The sequence below is a fragment of the Meleagris gallopavo genome, chromosome 13 (assembly GCF_000146605.3).
Source record: "Meleagris gallopavo isolate NT-WF06-2002-E0010 breed Aviagen turkey brand Nicholas breeding stock chromosome 13, Turkey_5.1, whole genome shotgun sequence".
NCBI lineage: Eukaryota > Metazoa > Chordata > Aves > Galliformes > Phasianidae > Meleagris > Meleagris gallopavo.
In genome coordinates this window covers 18,788,607-18,802,649 of record NC_015023.2, presented here as the reverse complement: position 1 = coordinate 18,802,649, position 14,043 = coordinate 18,788,607, and the positions used below count along the sequence as shown (strand labels likewise).

The window sequence follows — 14,043 nt, the reverse complement described above, 5'->3', positions numbered from 1 at the left end:
CTCAGGTCTGCCCACCAGGGAGCAGGGCTAATTTTAGCCCAGCGTTAATGATGCTACTCATTTAGAAATCTATTTTAAGGGTCCTGACATCAGCAGTTGCTGTTTTTGGAGGTGGAGAGCCCTGGAGCGTGTGTCTGGGACAGCCGGGGAAGGGGGACGGGCACCCCGATGGGGTGTGGGGTGCACTGTGTCATGCCCATATCCAAACCACCTTCAACCCCTGCCCTCCCCTCCCCAGCCCCTATAGAGCTGTTGTGCTTTTGGGAGCAATGTTGGAGATCTGGGGGTACAATGAGGAGGATTTGAGGGTGGGCTTTTGGAGATGAGGGTGTACAGTGAGGGGGCCTGGGGGTGCGGTGTGGTTGCAGTAGTGAAGATTTGAAGGTGCTGTAATGGGGATTTGGGTGTGAAATGGTGAATAATGGTGCTGGGGATTTGGGGTTGCAGTGGTGGAGAGTTGGGGTTGCAAGGGAATGGATTGGGATGTGCCATGGGGGAGTAGGGAGGGGGGCTTGGGGGTACAGTGGGGAGCCGTGGTGGAGGTTTGTAAATGCAGTAGTGGGGATTTGGGTGTGAAGTGGTGCCCACTGGGGGTGGTATTTTGGGGGGGCAACGATGGGGATTTGCAATTGCATTGGTAGGGATTGAGGCATGTATGTGGGGGTACCCCGGTGAAGACGTGGAGGTGCATTTGTGAGGTTTTGAGTATAAAATGGTGCTGATTGGTGTGGATTTGGGGGTATAGTGGTGATTTGGAGATGCAGAAGCAGTACTGTGGGGTTACAGCAACCTGGGGGTGCACTCCAGGGGATCAGAGGCTGCAGCGGTGAGGTTTTGGGGTTGCAATGCTTGCAGCATGGGATGCAGCAGCACATCAGGGGGCTGCCTCCTGATGCCCACAGCCCTGCATCCTCCTCCAGCACCCCTCCCTCATGCTGAGCCCCCCCTCTCCATTATCAGCACGGGCACGGCGTGCCGGATCAGTGGGGCCATGTGACGCCGGCGGCAGCTGGTGGCCCCGTGGCAGCTTGTTTGCTGCAGGCGAGCAGCCCGGGCGCGCTCGCTTTGTTCCGTAAGCTGCAGCCCCGCCGCCACGAGCTGCTTGCTGTGAGCACACGGAGGGCTCTGGGGGGGTCTGCTCCCCACTGGGGGCTCCTCACTATTACATGAGCTTGGGTTGGGGGGTGGTTTAACGGGGGTGAAGGGGAAGTTTTTGTTTCCTGCTTCTGGATGGGAGGTCTCGGAGCCAAACTGGGGATGGTGGGGAAGAGGGAGCTGCGCAGCCCGGTGCTGTGCCCACCCTGTGCCAACCCCTCAGTGCTGCTGACCCGCGCTGCTCTCGTTTGCAGGCATGAGCCATGAGTCGAAGTCGCCTTCCTTAGGAATGCTCTCCACCGCCACTCGCACCACCGCCACCGTCACGCCCCCTGACCCCCTCCCCTCTCAACGGCTCCATCGTCCCCAATGGCAGCCCGGCGGCCAGCAGCACTTTGTCCGTCCAGGCAGCGCCGTCCTCCAGCTTCGCCGCCGCCCTGCGCAAGCTCGCCAAGCAAGCTGAGGAGCCCAGAGGTACATATGGGGCTGGGTGGGATGGGAACGGAGGGAAACAACCCTTGGGTTGCCCCAGGATGCAGCAGCACCACCACCCCTGTGTCCCCATGGCACTGCGGGTGCCCCGAGCTGCAGGATGGTGTTTTCTCACTGATGTCTTTTCTCAATGCCGTGTCTCGAGGGGGCAGTTTAGAAATTCAATTCAGCTGGAGTAATCCAAATGCCATATCATTCGCTGTACCCCGAGAGAAAGTCTGGTGAGAGCGCAGCACGGAGCTTGTCCTCGCCCCCTCCCTCCCTTCTCCCTCCCCTCTGTGAATCTCATTTTTCCGGAGGCTCCTTGGATGTGTTCTTTCTGCAGCCCTGCTACATAACAAACCCATGCTGCAACCCAGTGCTTTAACCGGGAGCCCTGCGGCGTGGCGTAGAGCAGGGAAGGACGTGTGGTGCCCAGGGACGCAGGGTACTCCCACCCCCTGCCACCCTACAGCACCCCACTCCTCTGCCATCCTGCCCTGGTGCTGCTATGGGGCAGGGCTGCAGCTTTCAAGAGGATTGTATGTGGGCTTTCAGAGCTGCTTTGCAAACACAAAGTGTTTCTCCCTGATATTTGCCCCGCTGGGTGCTCCTTATCATAACCCAGACCCTTGGCAAGGACCTTTTCACAAACACTATTTGCAAGACCCACGGCACAGCGCAGTGCAGGCAGCTCAGCCCATCCAAAGCAATATTTTTTTTTGCTCAGTTCCTTGGAGTTTCCTTTGCCAGCTTGCCCTCTCCTCCCTCCTGCAGTGCTCTCCCCGTGCAGCCTTACCCAAATTCCTGCCCCAGCAGTGCTGTCTCATGCTGAGCCGCCGCAATCCCTTTGGATTTCCCCTCCCTCTGCTGGGCTGTGTGTAACTGCTGCACAGTTTGCTCACAGAACCCATCCTCCTCCCCCCTCTGGGTACCTGAGTACCTCATCCCAGGGGTTCCCGTACATGTGGGCTGCAGTGCATTGCTGGGTGTTGCTCCATGCTGTGGTTTTCCTCCTGGAAAGCCAGTCCTCATCCCATTTGCCTTCCCACAGAGCTGGGATGATGCTTGGCCATGGCACACTGTGGATGGGGTGATGCCTTCAGAGGGCTTTTCTCTGTGGTGTTGTGGACCAGAGGTGCTTTGCATGCATGGATCAGCCCTGCAGCACGTGGCTCTTCTACGTGTAGGGACACAGGGATGCATAGAGATGCACGGGGACACGCTTCCATCCCAAACAGGTCTCGCTGTGGAAGGGGCCATGGACGGGGTCCTGCAGCAAATCCCTCATTGCTTCAGAGCTGAGTCCATCCCCATAGGATGGAGTGAGTCACAAAGAACCCCAAAGCTCAGGGGCTGGCCGGGGCATCCAGGCTCACCCCTGCTCAACTCTGCCTGCAGGGTAGATTTTTTTTCCCCTTTGCTTTCTTCTTTTCCCTCCTCCTTCAGGGTCTCAGCTGTTAATTACATTTGCCTGTCAGCCCCAGCTGCTAATCTGCTATCGCTGAGCGGAAAGCAGGAGGTCAGAAAACAAAGGTGACACCATCACACTGTGCCTCTTGTCATCTCCAATCCAGATTAGTTTCATTGACTAACTCCTGGCTGAATACCGCCAGTTAATTATAACGATCACAAACCCTCCCGTTTAAAGCCACACAGTGAGAATTAAGGTTCTGAAGTAAGACTTTAGCTTCATTAATTGCCGGGCTCATTGTGATGGTATTGATTGTTAACGCTATCGCATGGTGAGTAATGGCTTCCCAGCTCAGAGGGGATTAGGCTGCTAATTGTTGTTGGCCTTGCGCTGACAAGATAGACTTCAGTGGGTGTCAAATCCGTATCGGTGCCTCCTTTGTGGCGGGCAGCCTTTCTCTCCCCCAGCCTCACCGCTCTCGAAATGAAAGTGATTCGGAGCAACTCGGGAATAATTAATAAGGTGGTGTGGCCGGAGTGCTGCTGCATTCATCCTGCTGCCGTGCTTAGCATCCTTTGGGATGCAGCTGGGACATCCCCGCTCCCTCCGCATCCCGGTGCTGGGCTGCATGTGCTGAGGGCGTTTGGAAGTGGAGGGGGATGTGTGCAGGGTGAGGAGCTGCACTGCATGTTGAGGGCAACCAGCTCGTGTGCTCGCAGGGCCAGCAGGCAGTTTGCACACCCAAGGGAGGTGGCTGGCGCACGCAAGGCTACGGCATCCGTGCCTGGCCGGGCAGAGCTGTCACCTCCCAGGCAGCCTCACTGCTTTGTGGTGGCTTTGGGCACCCCAGACTCTGGCCAGTGGCCAGTTTGGTGCATTTTTGGCTCCTGCACCCGGAGCTGATCCTCGCCTGGGGATTTGTGTGCAGGCAATTTGCAGCCGAGCACATGCCGGGCTCCGCCTGCCCCAGTTAGCGTGGAATTTGTATTGCTGCTCCAGCTCTGCTTTTCTCCACGCGTTGCAATCTCCGCCTTAATTCCATTTCAGAGGGTTTTATTTTTCCCTTGCAAATACCGCCAGCATCCCTGGGGTGGGTATAATTTCAAATACGGATGTATTATGCAAATTGAGCCAAAGCTTTGCCCAAGGGTTACCAGGAGCGGCTCACGCATCCTCACACCGGCGTCTGGGAGCAGCCCTGGCTGGCACCGCTTGGCACCAGAGCACGGGCTGAGCCCTGGGGGTGATGCTCGCCCTTGGGGTCTGAGCTGGGTTTATGGGGGCAGTGGGCTGGGTTTCACCTTCCCTCTCCCTGTGGCTCAGCTGGGTTTGCAGAGGGGTGGAAATGAGCTCCTGTATGCAAGCTGAGCCCCGTGACTACAGAGGATGGCTCTCTGTGGGCATAGGGGCGGCTTCACCTGCTGCTGCCCCCCAGGCCTGCGGAAGGGGGAGGTGGTTGGCCCCTCTAACAGCTGCCTCTCTCCCGTTGTGTTTGTTTCCCAGGCTCCTCGATAAGCAGCGAGTCGTCGCCTGTCTCCTCACCAGCCACCAACCACAGCTCACCTGCCAGCACGCCCAAACGTGGCCCCATGGGCCCCATCATTGTGCCCCCGGGGGGGCACAGCGTGCCCAGCACACCACCTGTCGTCACCATCGCCCCCACCAAGACGGTCAACGGGGTGTGGAGGAGCGAGGGCAGGCAGGTAAGGATGGGGAGCCCATCCCCAAAAGGGACACCGAGGCAATGAGCAGAGGGTGTGCTGCTGCCGTGTGCTGTGCTGATAGCGCGAGGGCCGTTTTGCTTGTGCCAACTGCGATAAAAGTGCTGGGAGCTGCTCCCCATCGAGGTGCCACCCGGCACTGTGGTCCTTTTGTCCCCTCTGCCACGTCCCCAGGCTGCCATCCGGAGAGAAGTGGGGAGGTGGTGAAGGGTGGGGGGACGACGTGCCGGCTAATTAAGAAGCATCGTTAGTTCTTCTCTCCTCTCGCATGTTGCAAGCAGATTCCCGGGAGGATTATGCCACTTGGAAGGACTAATTAAACCACAAAGCGGAGAGGCGAGGGGAAGGGATGAGAAATACTGGATGTGGGGAGGAACAAAACCAAACCCCTGGGTACACGGAGGGGCTGAGGGTAACCGGGTGCTGCCCACCCCACCAAGCCCCCCTGCATGCCATCCTGCTGCTCCTCAGTGACCCCAGTGGAATATAGGTTAACCGAGCGTGCTTTATTGTCTGGCAGAGCTGTGCTTGCAGCGTGACGCCCGGAGCTGGGGGAGGTAATTAGAGCGCAGCCTCACACGCACTGTGCTCAGCACAGGCTGCGGGGGGACGGCCTTTGTGCCGCCTGCGGTGACCTTGGGACCGTCCCCGATGGCTGGCTGGGGTCCTGCAGCCTGCCCTGGGGTCCTGCAGCCTGCACTGCCGTTCCTTTGATTGGAGGAATAGTCTAGCTCCTGCTGCTAGGGCTCATCCCTCCATCGCTGGCTCAGCCCCTGTAATACGGACGGTGCTGCCAGGTGACCCCAGGGTGCCCCCCGAGCTGAGGTCAGCGCATGTGACCTTCATCCTGGATGGGAATTCACCGCCTGACTGATGAGGCAGTGGGATGGGGTGCTGCCATTGGCTCCCCCCGGGGCTGGCCCTGCGTTTTATGGCTGCTATCAAAGGGCCTCTGCCGGATTTACACCGGCTGTGCTGCTCCGGGCGCCGTTGGTGTCTGCATCCTCCGAGTGATTAATGGCTCTGGAGAACAAAGCTGCCTGTAAATCTGCAGGCAGGTACAGCGTGTCCTGCTGTCAGCCCATCCCCAGCGTCAGCACCCCCCTCTCCATCTGGGTGACCCCCATGCAGCCTCTCGGCCCCATCCTTTAACAGTGTGGATGCAGGGATGCTCTCCACCATCCCCTAACGGCCAGCTCTTCTTTTCTGCCCCTCTGCCTTCCAGCAAGAAGCGGGGTCACGAGGCAGCAGCAGCAGCAGCCGCGAGCGGCTCATCTCTGAGCCCCCTCTGACACAGGAGAAAGCGGGGGGTCCCACGGTCCCAACGCACCTCCTGGGCACTCCGTACTCCTTCGGGCTGCCCCCCAGCTCTGTGGTCCAGGACTCCCGCTTCCCACCTCTCAAGTGAGTCGGTGTCAGGGGGAGATGTGGAATGTGGGATGGTGCTGGGATGCGGGGTGTGGGATGCAGGGATGATGCCGGGTGTGGGATTTGGGATGACGTGGGATGATAAGGGATGCGGGGTGTGGGATGCGGGATGATAAGGGATGCAGGGTGTGGGATGTGGGATAGAGGATGTAAGATGTGGTATATAGAGTGCGGGGTGCAGGATGATAGGGGATATGGGAAGATGCAGGACACGAGTGCTCTCAGGTGGGGGTGACGTCTCCCTGATGCTCACTGTCTCCTTTCTCCACCAGCCTGCAGCGTCCCGTGCACCACGTGGTGCCACCCAGTGCTGTCACTGAGGATTACCTGCGCAGCTTTCGGCCCTACCACACAGCTGAGGACCTCCGCATGTCCTCACTGCCACCTCTTGGCTTGGACCCGGCTGCAGCTGCTGCGTATTACCACCCCAGCTACCTGACACACCACCCCTTCCCTCACCCTGCCTTCAGGTGGGCACTCACCTTTACCAGCAGGGATGCTGCTGGGAGGCGGGAGGATGGCCCCAAGGGGCGTGCTGCAAGCTGCAACAACCCTCCAGGATAGGATTTCTCCCCTTTTGGGGTTTTGCACCCCGCTGAGCACCTCTGTTTCCCCAGGATGGACGACTCCTACTGCCTCTCAGCACTGCGGTCCCCCTTCTACCCACTGCCGGCCCCAGGCTCGCTGCCCCCCCTGCACCCCTCTGCCATGCACCTGCACCTGTCAGGTGTGAGGTACCCTGCTGAGCTCTCGCACTCCTCGCTCTCTGCACTGCAATCGGAGCGCATCTCCAGCCTGGCTGCTGAGAGGTGAGTGGTTATGGGGTGGCTGCTGTGGGGTGGAGATTGGGGGGCCTATGGGAGGCTAACGGGCACCTGATGGGGGTGTTTTCCTTTGGTTCTTTTTTGCAGGTTGCAAATGGATGAGGAGCTGCGGCAGAGGGAAAGGGAACGCGAGAGGGAACGGGAGAAGGAACGGGAGAGGGAAGCAGACCGGGAGAGGGAAAAGGAACGGGAACGGGAACGGGAGCGTGAGAAGGAGCTGGAGAGGGAGCGTGAGAAGGAGCGTGAGCGGGAGCTGGAGAGGCAGCGGGAGCGTGCCAGGGAGAAGGAGCTGAGCATGGTGAAAGCCATGGAGAGCCCCTTCCTGCCTGTGGCCGAGCTGCATGCCCTGCGGGGGCACCCGGCTGAGGAGCGCAGCAAGCTGCCGGAGCCCAGCAGAGCAGGTAACGACCCTGAGGGTGGCACTGGGGCTGGTCCCCATTCCTCTCCAGATGGTAAAGCTGAGGGGGTCGGGTCCCAGAGCCCAGCTCTCTGGCTGCCAGCTTGAAGTGCCAGGAGCCCAGCTGCTGCGGTGCGCTCAGCGGGGCTGCTGCAGAGCGCTGGGACTCTTGGAGAGGTGTTTGTGCCATCTGACTTCACCCCGGCACGCCAAACAGCTGGGCTGGCAGCAGGCAGGGGAGCAGGAGCTGCCATCCCACGGGGATGCTGGGCGGCCCTCTTCCATGCACAGGTGTATTCGGCGTGCACCCCACCAATCTTCTGTCTCCCCTTTTTTTTGTTCCCAGAGAAACTGAAGGACTCAGTGCTGCCCACGCCAAAGCCCCTCCAGCACCCGCTGCACCCGCCTCCCACCTCGCACCACCCCGTGCCCAGCCTCATCCCCAACCACAACGTCTTCCCCCTGCCTGGCAGCAGCGCGGCCACGGCGTTGCTCATCCACCGCACCAATGAGGAGGAGAAGTGGCTGGCCCGGCAGCGCCGCCTGCGCCAGGAGAAGGAGGACCGCCAGTCCCAGGTGTCGGAGTTTCGCCAGCAGGTGCTGGAGCAGCACCTCGACATGGGACGCACCCCGAGCCAGCCTGAGCCTGAGCACCGGCCTGACAACCCCAGGTAGGGCTGCACGCCCCGGCTTGGTTTTGCTTCTCTGCCAGGATGGAGGATGCCCCTTTCCATGCTCCCTGTGCCAATCTTCCTGAAGGTTTTGTAAGATTTCCCCATCTTGCTGCCATTTTTGCCACCCCGTGAGCTGGCTCTTAGCAGAATGAGCCCCCCCCTCCTCCTCCTCCAAGCTCAGCCTTCATGCTTTTTCCCCCCCCGCACCAGGCGAGCGGTGTGTCCGGTGCCAGCAGGTCCCCGCCGTGCTGTGCCAGCCAGGCCGGCTGTGCTGGCAGCGCTGTGTGGTGCCACTGCCTGACATCTGCGCGGCAGCAGGCGGTGAGCCCGGGAGGTGGCCGAGGGCCAGCAGCGAGCAGCCAGGTGCTGCCGAGGCGACGGCTCCGCTAATTGCAGCTTCCCCTGCGCAGCCTGAAAGCTGCTCTGATAGAGGGATGCGCGGTGGGATGAGGGGGGCACCTCGTGCCCACAGCCCTGCATTGACGCGGGTTTTCTCGCTCTGTCGCTGAGCGCTCTGGTGGTGTGGGCTTATCCAGTCGGCTCTGCTGCCGGCTCCCATTGTTATTTTTGGATATCAAGGGGATTAGTGCAGCTAATCGAGTATAACAAGGAGCGGATTGCGGGGCGGCACAATGGCAAGTGCCTGCTGCAGCCGCCCGCCCCCATCCGTGCATCCCTCCCCAGAGCAGGGAGGAGACATCAAGGTCACCCTGAGCACAGCAGCAAGTAAGGGGGGGAGAGGAGGGTGTTCTTATAGCCTCATCTTCCTCCTATCCCACTTCCATCTTCATCTCATCCCTATCCTCATCTCATTCCTATTCCTATTCCAGTCCCTCACGCAGCATCCTGCCCACGCCTTTGCCCCATGTAAGCGCCACCAAAGACCCCCAGATGGTGGGGAGGGACGGGGACCCCACGCTCCACCGGGGCAGGTGATGCCCTCAGCCAGCAGTGCTGGTGCCTGCAGGAGCTCTCTGTGGCACGGTGGCAGCTGCGACCCGGCTGGCAGCACTGAGCCTTCGCTGCTCTGCTGCACAGAGGTCTGGAGCGCTCGAGTGGAAAAGCGTTAAACGCTTCTCTTCGGCACATGAAATATTTATCCTGCTAACAGGTTTGCTCCTTCCCTGGGTGCTTAGGGAAGGTTTCGCTGCAGTGTCACTCTTTGTGCGGTGAGTGCCTGTGCCATCCGAGTCCCATGGAGTGGTCCCCTGTCCTGTGTCCCATTCCCAGCCCTCCCCGCGTGCACCTGGCAGATCATTCCTCCCCAGATCCAGCCTGCAGAGAGGGTTTCCTTCTCCTCTCCATCCCTCCCTCTCCTCTCCTTCCTGCAGGTCGGGACCAAGCCGCCATGAACCGAGCATCCGTGAGCCAGGCCAGCACTTCGGTGGTCCGCCGCCACTCATCTCCCCCAAACCCCAGCACCACCCCATCACCACATCCCTCTGGAATCCTGTCTCCCTGATGGAGAGCTCCTCGGAGCCCCCCCGGCGCCTCCCTGAGCCTCACGTCCTCCACGGCCACCCGGCCCCCTTTGAGCCCAGCCGGCAGGGCATCCCACTGGTGAAGGTGGAGAGAGTCTTCTGCCCCGAGAAGCTGGAAGACAGTGCAAGGAAAAGGGATGCGCTGGAGAAATACCCCCTGCCACGAGAGCCCAGCACTGCGGAGCACACAGGCTTCACCCACACACCATTCCTAGCCGAGCTGGAGAAATCCACGCAAAGCATCCTGAGCCAGCAGAGACCCTCGGCCACCCCTTTTGGGGAGGTGACCAAGCCCAGCTCGCCCTACAGACCCCCCCAGCCCCGCGCCCAGGACCCCATGTACATCTATGACGAGTTCGTGCAGCAGCACCGCAGGCTGGTCAGCAAACTGGACCTGGAGGAGCGCCGACGACGGGAAGCCCGGGAGAAAGGTGAGGAGGGGGCTTGGGACCCCCCCCAGGCATCAGAACCCCAATGGGGGCAGCCAGGAGGGGGTTCCCCTGTGATGCTGTCAGCCCAGCCTGCAGGCATTCGATGCAAATGCTCCCGAAAGCCAAATCAGAGCAGCTTGGTAAATCCTCCGCTCTAGACATGCCCAATTAATAAATGATGAACTGAGGCTAATAAGCTGGCTTTAAATATTAATAGGGCCGTGCGAGCGGGGATGTGAACAGCAGCGAGGAGGAGATGGAGTGGGGTGTGGGGGCAGCACTGCCATTCCCCCCTTGTGCCCCATTAACCTGCTGAGCCTGGTGCCCCCCGTCAAGGCAGACAGTGTGTCCCCAGTGTCCCTGGCCCTGGCACAAGGTGCTCCTGGGTTGTTTCCCTCCCTGGTGCCCCAGCAGCAAGGGGAGAGTCAGCCCTCCCACTACAAGCAGCCCACAGAGATGTAATTCCTCCAGTCCCCCTGCAAGCCATCCCAAAACAGAGCTGAGCTGGGATGCTGGGGTGAGCATCCCTACCCACCAGGATCCCAGCCATTCCTGGGGTCCCAGCAGGTTCCCAGGACCTCAGCAGTATATGGGGGTCCCAGCATGCCCCCCCAGGCTGATTATCAGCCTCTCCCCATCCCCAGGTTACTACTACGACCTGGATGACTCCTGTGATGAGAGTGACGAGGAGGAGGTGCGGGCACATCTCCGGTGCGTGGCCGAGCAGCCCCCGCTGAAGCTGGACACATCCTCTGAGGTATGGGCACAGCACTCAGCTGGCTGTGGGGCTGAGTTTGGATTGGGGATGGGGATAGGATGGAAATGGGGATGGGGTTGAGGGTGGAGGTGGGATGGAGATAAAGACGAGGTTGAAGGTGGAGGTGGGGATGGAGACGGGAATGAAGATGGAGATGAGGGTGGGAGTGAAGGGTGGGGATGGGGGTGGGGACAGATGCTGTGCTGCTCTGGGGCTGACCCAGCTCTCTTCTCCCCTCGGGCCCCAGAAGCTGGAGTTCCTGCAGCTCTTCGGCCTCACCACGCAGCAGCAGAAGGAGGAATTACTGAGCCAGAAGCGGCGCAAGCGCCGGCGGATGCTGCGGGAGCGCAGCCCCTCACCACCCACGGTGCAGAACAAGCGCCGCACGCCCTCCCCACGCCTCCCCCTCTCCACCCGCTACAGCCCCCGACGAGATGAACAACAGCCCCAACTTCGAGGAGAAGAAACGCTTCCTCACCATCTTCAACCTCACGCACATCAGCGCTGAAAAGAGGAAAGGTAACGCCGTGCCCCGTGCTGGGGTGGGGGTCCCTGTCCCCATACTGTGGGGCTGCCTGGTGCCGCGAGCGTGCCCTGCTGAGCAGAGGCTACACTAAACCTCAGCTTCCCATGCGGCAGACAAGGAGAAGCTGGTGGAGATGCTGCAGGCCATGAAGCAGAAGCCCACGCCGGCTGCCGTGGTGGTGAAGAGCTCTCCACGGGACAGCCCCAGCGGCCCCGCTGCCGGTAAGCTTCTCCATTCCTCCTTCCCCCTCACTTCCAGTGCCTGATTGGGCACCGCTGTGCCAACGCTGCTCCTCCTCTGCCCCAAGAGCCACCGCTGCTGCTGGACCCAGATAAGCCCGTTGGCATCGTAGCCTCGGTGCCCGAGGTGCAGAAGCCGTCAGAGCCGGGCAGAGTGGAGCCTTTGAGAACTGCAGAGCTGCCCAGGGTGAAGGAGCCGGCTGAGAAGCCCCGGCTGAGCGATGGGCACTCGGGGAAGAAGGCACTGAGCATCCTCAGCTATGTCAGGGGCCCTCTGCCCAAGGACGTCCCTGTGCCGCTGTCCCACAGCATGAATGGCAAAAGCAAGCCTTGGGAGCCTTTTATTGCTGAGGAGTTTGCCCACCAGTTCCACGAGTCCGTGCTGCAGTCCACGCAGAAGGCGTTGCAAAAGCACAAAGGTACCGTGCTGGGGCAGCAACCCCATGGGGGCACAGGGAGGAGAGCTGTGGGTTGGCACTATGGGAAAAGGCACTTGTAACCCCATTCCCAGAGCATCCCTGGGAAAGATTGTGGAGAGGTTTAAAAAAAATAGCTGGGAAAACACAGCTGGGTTGTAGCAAAACTCATTCATTTCAACGCATGGGGCTGAGAAAAATGAAGTCAGAGGGGAGAGGGCTGACACTCTGTGCCTGCAGGGGGGACGGCGGAGCAGAACCACAAACTGGACGCCTCCATCCACTACAACATCCCTGAGCTTCAGGCCTCCAGCCGCCCGCCTGCCCCACACAACGGCACGGCCGAGGGGCACCGGGCGCTCGCCCCACCGCTGCCACGGGACCGCCGTGACTCGGCCTCTGAGGATGAGGAGGAGGAAGATGAGGAGGAGGATGAGGAGGAGTGCCCCAGGCCCAAGTGGCAAGGGATCGAGGCAATTTTTGAAGCTTACCAGGAACATATAGAAGGTAGTGACTGGGGACTGGGGCTCGGCGGGGTGTTGCCTGGCTTGGTTAGCCGTGGGGTCACGTCACCAAGCATCACCTTACGCCCTGCTGCCCCCAGGCCTGCCACCCAGACCTTTTCCATCCCGCTGTGTTGTACTGGGAGGAGGCCGTGTCCTGGGGCTGGCAGGGAGCGAGGGCTTTCGGGTGCTCAACCCCATCCCTGTACCTTGCAGAACAAAACCTGGAGCGCCAAGTGCTGCAGACACAGTGCCGGCGGCTGGAGGCCCAGCACTACAGCCTGAGCCTGACGGCAGAGCAGCTTTCGCACAGCATGGCGGTGAGTGGGGCTTCTGGGGGGGCACCTGGCCTCTGCAGGGCATCCAGGCCTCCCAGGGGGTCTCTGTTATCCTGCAGTGCCCCAAATCCTGCAATATCTCCATCCCCTACAGTGCCCAATCCTCCTGCAGTGTCCCCATCCTTCTGCAGTTTCCTCTGCACTGTCCTCTAAGTTTCTCATCCTCCTGCAGTGCCCCTGTTCCCTTCAATCCCCCTACCCTCCTGCAACACCCCAATTCCCTTCAATACCTCCTCCAACGTCCCCATTGTCCTCCAGTGTCCCTGTATTCCTGCAGCGTTCCCATTGTCCTCCAACATCCCCATCCTCCTGCAGTATTCCCAAATCTTCCTGCAGTGCCCCCGCTTCTGCAATGTCCCCATCCTCCTCCAGTGTCCCCATCCTCCTCCAGTGTCCCCATCCTCCTCCAGTGTCCCCATCCTCCTCCAGTGTCCCCATCTTCCTACAATATCCCCACCCAGTACAGTGCCCAATCCTCCTACAATCTCTAAGGTCCCCATTTTTCTGCAATTCCCCATCCCCCTGCAGTGCCCCCATCCCCTTCAGTCCCCCAGTCCTCTTCAATACCCCCATCCTCTTCCAACGTCCCCTTTGTCCTCCAACATCCCCTTATCCTCTACAGTGCCCTATCATCCTGCAGTGTCCCCATTGTCCTCCACTGTTCCTATCCTCCTGCAATCCCCCCATTTTCCTCTAAGGTCCCCATTTTCCTGCAGTACCCCCATTCCCTTCAGTCTCCCCATTGTCCTCCAATGTCCCGATGCTCGTGCAATGTCCCCATTGTTCTCTGATGACCCCAAGCTCCTGCAGTCTCCCCATTGTCCTCTAAGGTCCCCGTCCTCCTGCAGTATCCCCAAATGCTCCTGCAGTGCCCGATCCTCCTGCAATCTCCCCACGGTCCTCTAAGGTCCCCATTCCATTCAGTATCCCCAAATCTTCATGCACTGCCCCCATCCCTCCTGCAACGTCCCCATTGTCCTCCAGTGTCCCCATGCTCCTGCAAGTCCCCGTTCCCTGCACTGCCCAACCCCTGCAGTCCCTGTGTGCTGCCCTGACGTTGCCCTTTTGCTGCCTCCTGCAGGAATTAAGGTCCCAGAAGCAGAAGATTGTCTCAGAACGAGAGAGACTGCAAGCAGAGCTGGATCACCTGCGGAAGTGCCTTGCCTTGCCTGCAATGCAGTGGTCTAGGGGTTATTTCAAGGGGTATCCCAGGTGACCCTCCTTGGGCTAGGCCGAACATATAGTCTAGAAATAATAATCTATTTTATTACCTTGAATATTTAATATTTTTCACTGGGAGGTTTGAAGCTACAAAAAAAAAATTAAAT

The 14,043-nt window shown here is 60.0% G+C and overlaps 1 protein-coding gene across 1 annotated transcript; it reads left to right on the top strand.

The window, feature by feature from the left end:
• The first annotated feature begins 1,404 nt into the window (after positions 1 to 1,404).
• GSE1 (Gse1 coiled-coil protein) lies at positions 1,405 to 14,043 on the top strand. Its single transcript, XM_010718211.3, is given in 16 exon segments — positions 1,405 to 1,569; positions 4,484 to 4,683; positions 5,927 to 6,105; positions 6,402 to 6,599; positions 6,747 to 6,938; positions 7,041 to 7,354; positions 7,697 to 8,021; positions 9,356 to 9,936; positions 10,581 to 10,693; positions 10,941 to 11,117; positions 11,119 to 11,212; positions 11,333 to 11,440; positions 11,527 to 11,877; positions 12,115 to 12,381; positions 12,594 to 12,697; positions 13,797 to 14,043. Coding segments are annotated over 15 exon segments (3,252 nt in total). The 5' UTR covers positions 1,405 to 1,569; positions 4,484 to 4,569; the 3' UTR covers positions 13,932 to 14,043.